General features: G+C 37.0%; 1 protein-coding gene across 1 annotated transcript in view; it reads right to left on the reverse strand.

Annotated features, from left to right (window-relative positions):
• Positions 1-1,875, reverse strand: part of LOC137650702 (uncharacterized) — a 23,472-nt gene extending 21,597 nt beyond the window's left edge. Inside the window, exon 1 of the mRNA XM_068383865.1 lies at positions 1,855-1,875. Within this exon, the coding sequence (XP_068239966.1) occupies positions 1,855-1,875 (21 nt within the window). The remainder of the gene's footprint in view (positions 1-1,854) is intronic.
• Between the last annotated feature and the right edge of the window lie 5,082 nt (positions 1,876-6,957).

Consider the following 6,957-nt stretch of genomic DNA (forward strand, 5'->3'; position numbering starts at 1 on the left):
ATTATTATACGTAAAATATACACTCCCTTTGAATTATTTGTACTCCCCCAGTCATTATTATACGTAAAATATACACTCCCTTTGAATTATTTGCACCCCCCCCCAGTCATTATTATACGTAAAATATACACTCCCTTTGAATTATTTGCACTCCCCCAGTCATTATTATACGTAAAATATACACTCCCTTTGAATTATTTGCACTCCCCCAGTCTTTATCATACATGCAATTCCCACTTCTCCCACCCGTTAATGCTATACAGTATTGTGTATTCTGTATTCTATAGTTGGTTTCATACATAAGGCTTAGAAGAAATTATTTGTTTATATATTTTCCTTATCATCATTTCTATGTCTTGTCATTTTTCATATGCTGCTTAAACACGATTAGTTACTTATGGTTATCGACGTTAAAGACCGTCAAAGATATAAATGCATATGCATTTTACTATTCCTTATCCAACGAGGAGCAATATAAAGTGCATGTCGTAAAGCCTGAATTCCATAAACTAATTCAATCTTATAAGTTACGAACAACCATAGGATATTAGCGAAAGGAATTTAAGGACAGACATAAAGAGAAATTTTACTTGTATTTACAATACAGAAGTACAAAAATGATCGTTATAACATCTGTGGTATGCTAAAAACTACAAAATACAGAACAAAATCTTAGCATAAGGCCGGGAGCACACTAGCGACTCTGTGGCGCCACAAAGCCACAGCATCTTGTGGCGGGGATGTGGTCTCCCATAGGTTTCCATTGTTCTCAAGTTTTGCCACGCAAACTAGCAACTGTCGCAAGCGACTGTGGCTCTCTGTCGCTTATCCCCGCCACAGGCGTGGCGTGGCTTTGAAAACAATGGAAACCTATGGGAGACCACCTCCCCACCACACGATGCTGTGGCTTTGTGGGGCCACAGAGTCGCTAGTGTGCTCCCGGCCTAAACAATTTATTATCCACAATGCTAAAAGCTCGGCAAGCGCTACGAAAGTTAGCCTTTTCTTTTTCTTTATCTGTGATGCCATCCGGATATGTACTCTTCTTAATAAACTCATAAAATATCTCCAAATGAATAATGCTCCTTTTAGAGACGTTCATTATTTCCCCCAGGAGTGATCTTGCAAAAATAACCCAAATAATTAAAAAACTATCACAATTTACATTTCTCATTGGGATATATAGGGTAACTATAGTCAATTTTTTTTAATGAGGCAGATTTGCACCGACTCGCAGGGGTGTCCTTTTAGCTCGGAACAGTTTCCTGATCGCTGATTGGTTGGACAAGATAATTCTAACCAATCAGCGATCAGGAAACTTTTCCGAGCTAAAAGGGCACCGCTGCGAGTCGGTGCAAATCTGCCTCACTAAAAAAAATGACTATAGTGTAATGGAAACAAAAGAAAAAGTACGGAGTATTATAAACTAAAATTTGTAGCCTAATTTTTATTCTTAAGGTCGCGGAATTTTCATCTTTCTCAGGCGTTTTTACCTTTAATCCGAGGTTGCGTTTCTGTAATGGAAGTTTCCTCGGGAGTTTTCTCCAATTTGTCATGCGTTTTGGCCCTCATTTTACGATGATGACTTTATCATCCCTAAGAATTAAGGATATCACCGTTCAATACAATATAGTACATGATCAACCTCACCCTTTTCCTTTTCAAATCACTTTTCCTCCATAATTGTGATTTAAGATATCGTATATGTTATCTTATCCTACCTCCCCATCCTTCTCGTTTGCACTCATTTTTTTTTTTGAAAGATTTTTTGAAGGAGTAATAAAGAAAAATATTTTCATATCTCTAACACGTTGATTTTTCAAACCATGAAAAACCAGCATAGATAATTTTTACCGTTACAGGCTTTTCCCCCATTACATCGAACCAAGTTTAATGAGAGAAATTTTGTAGTTTTTCTACACTAAATAATTTTACCCAAAATTTAAACACATGAAATATAAACCAACTTTGAAGTCTGTATGACAATTAGATCTAAAGCTATAGCCAAATACGTGAATATGACCTTTTGCTCGACCTTGACCGTGACCTTGGACCTTGAAGTTTCAAAATTAAATCGCTAAATTGAATGATAATAGCTTGACAACTTTTCCATTATCAATGTCTCAAAAATTTTGACCTTGGACACACTTCAAGTTCAAGGTAAAAGGTCAAGGTCATATTTGGTGCAGCTTTTCGTAAACTAAGATTTGAACCAAGTTTAAAGTCTCTATGATAATTAGAGCTGATTTAAAGTTTACTTACCAGCAAAAACAAACCTTTTCGAGGAAATGTAGAAACTTATGACTTGCTCAAAAGACAATGGTGAGTACTGGGCGTTGGAGTGTATAAACAATTCACGTAAACTACCATTTCAGTTGCTAATGCCATTAGTGTACTTACAAATCACACAGAAACTAGTGGAGTGCTTATCATACAGAGGGAGTGTTTATTGCACGTGTAATAATGACTGGGGGAGTGCAACTCATACGTATAATAATGACTGGGGGGAGTGCAACTCATACGTATAATAATGACTGGGGGAGTGCAACTCATACGTATAACAATGACTGGGGGAGTGCAACTCATACGTATAACAATGACTGGGGGAGTGCAACTCATACGTATAACAATGACTGGGGGAGTGCAACTCATACGTGTAACAATGACTGAGGGAGTGCAACTCATACGTATAATAATGACTGGGGGAGTGCAACTCATACGTATAATAATGACTGGGGGAGTGCAACTCATACGTGTAACAATGACTGAGGGAGTGCAACTCATATGTATAATAATGACTGGGGGAGTGCAACTCATACGTATAATAATGACTGGGGGAGTGCAACTCATACTATAATAATGACTGGGGGAGTGCAACTCATACGTATAATAATGACTGGGGAGTTATTTTTATACGTATAATAATGACTGGGGGAGTGCAACTCATACGTATAATAATGACTGGGGAGTTATTTATATACGTATAATAATGACTGGGGAGTTATTTATATACGTATAATAATGACTGGGGAGTTATTTTTATAAGTATAATAATGACTGGGGAGTTATTTTATACGTATAATAATGACGGGAAATATTTTTATACGTATAATAATGACTGGGGAGTTATTTTTATAAGTATAATAATGACTGGGGAGTTATTTTTATACGTATAATAATGACTGGGGAGTTATTTCTATACGTATAATAATGACTGGGGGAGTACAACTCATATGTATAATAATGACCGGGGAGTTATTTTTATACATATAATAATGAACGGGGAGTTATTTTTATACATATAATAATGACTGGGGAGTTATTTTTATACATATAATAATGACTGGGGAGTTATTTTTATACGTATAATAATGACTGGGGGAGTTATTTTTATACGTATAATAATGACTGGGGGAGTTATTTTTATACGTATAATAATGACTGGGGAGTTATTTCTATACATATAATAATGACTGGGGGAGTGCAACTCATATGTATAATAATGACTGGGGAGTTATTTTTATACGTATAATAATGACCGGGGAGTTATTTTTATACATATAATAATGACTGGGGAGTTATTTGTATATGTATAATAATGACTGGGGGAGTGCAACTCATATGTATAATAATGACTGGGGAGTTATTTTTATACGTATTATAATGACCGGGGAGTTATTTTTTTACATATAAATAATGACGGGGGAATTATTTTTGTACGTATAATAATGACTGGGAGTTATTTCTATACGTGTAATAATGACTGGGGGAGGGCAACTCATACTTTAATAATGACTGGGGAGTTATTTCTATACGTATGATAATGACTGGGGGAGTGCATATAATACGTATAATAATGACTGGGGAGTTATTTTTATATGTAGAATAATGACTAGGGAGTCAAAATCCAAGGGAGTGCAAATCATATGTGACACCGGCACGTACATCTGAAGTATGTTGTATATTCCATTCACTGTGTTTGTTATAGATATTTATAATGAGGTGGTAATCTCCATGAAAGTCATATTGAAATATTTGGATATCTGGATAATTAGTAAATGTATTATACATTTCAACCATATATAATGCCGTTATGTATATTTCTGATTGTCTTTTCATACATTGTAGTCCTGCAGAATAATGAATTTCATCCGTATTTATTATTTCTAATTATTCCGTTGTGTGATCCCACCTGTTGATTTTGTAATACTGAAATGAATCTCGTCAAAAACAGGGAATAGACGACCAATAAATGATAAGAGCTAATCGATATTTTCTAGAGCTCGTTTTGAAAGCTTAATCAGATAACTTTCAACCCCAAATCATCTAGGGCCCTATGCTATGGCTCTGCCTCGTCCTTATTATTGATAACCTATTGTAAACCTCACCGAGTTGCATTTCGTGGGTCTGGAGTTCGAGCCCCACTCAAGGGCCGACGCGTTTTTATGAGTGTTCGTAACCTTACTCTCGTTTTAAACAAGGGATGAGGTTGGGGGTCCCTGAATAATTACCTGTTGAACTTTCAACAGCCATTGTCTAGTTGTACCTGGTCTTAACTTGGGTGGAGAGTGGGCTTGGACAGGGATCATAAGTATATATGGTCGGTCTGTAGGATATGGCACGACAAGTACAATACTTTACTTACTTTACTTTGATGGCTGCTTTTCCGGTCCCATATAGCAGGAGAACCCTACTCTCTATAGGACATCCGCTGTCGTTTTACCATATTCATTCAGAGTATTTATTGTTTCAGATCACGTATTGTTCATTTACTGTTAAATCATCACTGTTGTATCATTTTTGAAATAAGAGTCTTCTGTTTCCTCTTGAAAGCCTTAATGTCTTCAATCATTCGGATGTTTCGTGGGAGCTTATTATACAGTCTCGGGGCCGCATATTTAAAGGCCCTAGAGCCTAAAGTAGACAAATTTTCTAGGTTTCAACAGTTTGAAGCCATCTGTAACTATTCTTGTATCGACACGATTTGTTGGCTGCGCAATATGTAGTAATTCTCTTAAGTATTTCGGACGACCGGTTCTGATAACTTGGTGGGTTATTGTTCATATTTTAAATTCAATTCTTGCTTTAATCGGCAGCCAGTGTAAATCGATTAGTATAGGGGTGATCCTTTCTCTAGGTGGGACACCTTTTATCAGTCTTGCTCCTCTGTTTATTATGTTTTGTAATTTCTTAAGTTGGATTTTTGGTAAATTGTAGTAGATAGAGTTGGAGTAGTCAATCCTGTTAATAACACAGTTTATTACAAGTTTCTTTACAGAATTTTCGTCCAGGTACTTTTTTATAAACGCAATAGTTCTTAGATGATAACCAGCAGTTTTTATTACATTATTTATTTGGGCATTTAGAGGCAGGTTACAGTCAAGAAAACGGATTTTGATCAAAGTGAAAAATCTATTTTTGGGTGAGAGGGCCATGTCGTCCTGATGGAAGGGTTCCTATAGGTAGCTTCTAAGGGATATATGCTATAGTGATACTCCCATAGAATTAAACCAAAGGTCTCCAGGATTCCAACTCCTGGCAAGAGTATCCAATAAAGGATATCATATAATATCAGGGGAAGTATACTAAATACGACACATGGCAATATTCACCTCGAATAGATTTAACGCTTCGATGTAAGGGGGAAGTGTGGCAAAAAGGAAAGGGTGCCGTTCTAGGTACCCGGTGGATCTCCTTCCCTACTACTACCGCGACGCCATTCCTATTCTTGCCGTTAAACGGAAATGGCCACAGATAAAGTAATTTTGGGAGGGATCAGCAAAAGGGTGGGTTCCATCAGGAGGACATGGCCCTCTCACCCATAAATAGATTTTCACTTCGATCAAAATCCGTTTTTTGGGCTCAGGCCATGTCGTGCTGATGGAAGTATACTAGAGAATTGTCTTGATGTTACTATTAGCTGTGGGTTTGTGTATGTACCTTCTATCTTGAATATATTTCCTTATCTGGTCTACTAGACCTATATGTGAAATTCCAGAGATCTGTCACTTCCACTAAACCTGGAGCTGGTTTAGCGCTTCCTGTCCCCCAGCAGGGAAATGTCGATGTCGGCAATAAGGTTCAAGGTTTGTATTTCCCGTTGGAACAAAAAGGAAAGAGTTGAAACGTACATTTTTACTTGCCTTAAGAATGTAAATTTGTTCCTTTAGAAAACATTAATGTGATTTCAAGAATCTGAACACCATAAGGGGTTTTAGTAAAACTCTAACATACTTTATTAGCTTATAACTGAGGGAGCAGTAATAAGACGCAAATACGGTTAAGTATTTTATTATGCAATTAAATTATCAAATGTAGTTACAACAAAGTATGTATCTGATGCAGCATTACAACACACAAAAACACATATTTTCTCATGAAGAAAAAATATACAAATACATTATCAGAATAACACCACTCAATTGAGATGTGAAACCAAATCTATCTGATATAGTCAGATGTTCGTAAATGCATAAGACACCGTAACGCTAACGTTCACTTGGTACTGGTATATTGATCAGATATGCACCTACACAAAAGAGTGTGTCAACCATAGTTGTGATCTGCAAAAGTGGGTACATATACCCATGCACCCGATGCACTGTAAAGTCCCAAAACAGTCCACTGTTCCTCACAGCACTAGACGACGGGTTTAATCACACTACCCGCCGCCACCATAAAGTGTTTTATCTCTTGTACTAGCTTTGCGTAATGTTTATAGAAGACCCTGAATGATTTCCACCCAGTGTACGAGCGGAGTCTCTCAAAGTCCACATGTTGAAAGAAGTTCAACAAAGAAGCAACTTTCCTCGGATCGTGACCCGCAGGTGTACTGTCAAGATCCGCTCTGCGAATAAAGTAGGTGAGCTTCGCTCTCAGTTGTCTTAAAGATAGGTTCGATCCTGAAGTTTCGCATCTGAAGAGCTGTCCTCCTTTGAAGTTTAAAGTTTTTTGAAG

Source organism: Palaemon carinicauda, chromosome 12 (assembly GCF_036898095.1).
Source record: "Palaemon carinicauda isolate YSFRI2023 chromosome 12, ASM3689809v2, whole genome shotgun sequence".
Classification (NCBI taxonomy): Eukaryota; Metazoa; Arthropoda; class Malacostraca; order Decapoda; family Palaemonidae; genus Palaemon; species Palaemon carinicauda.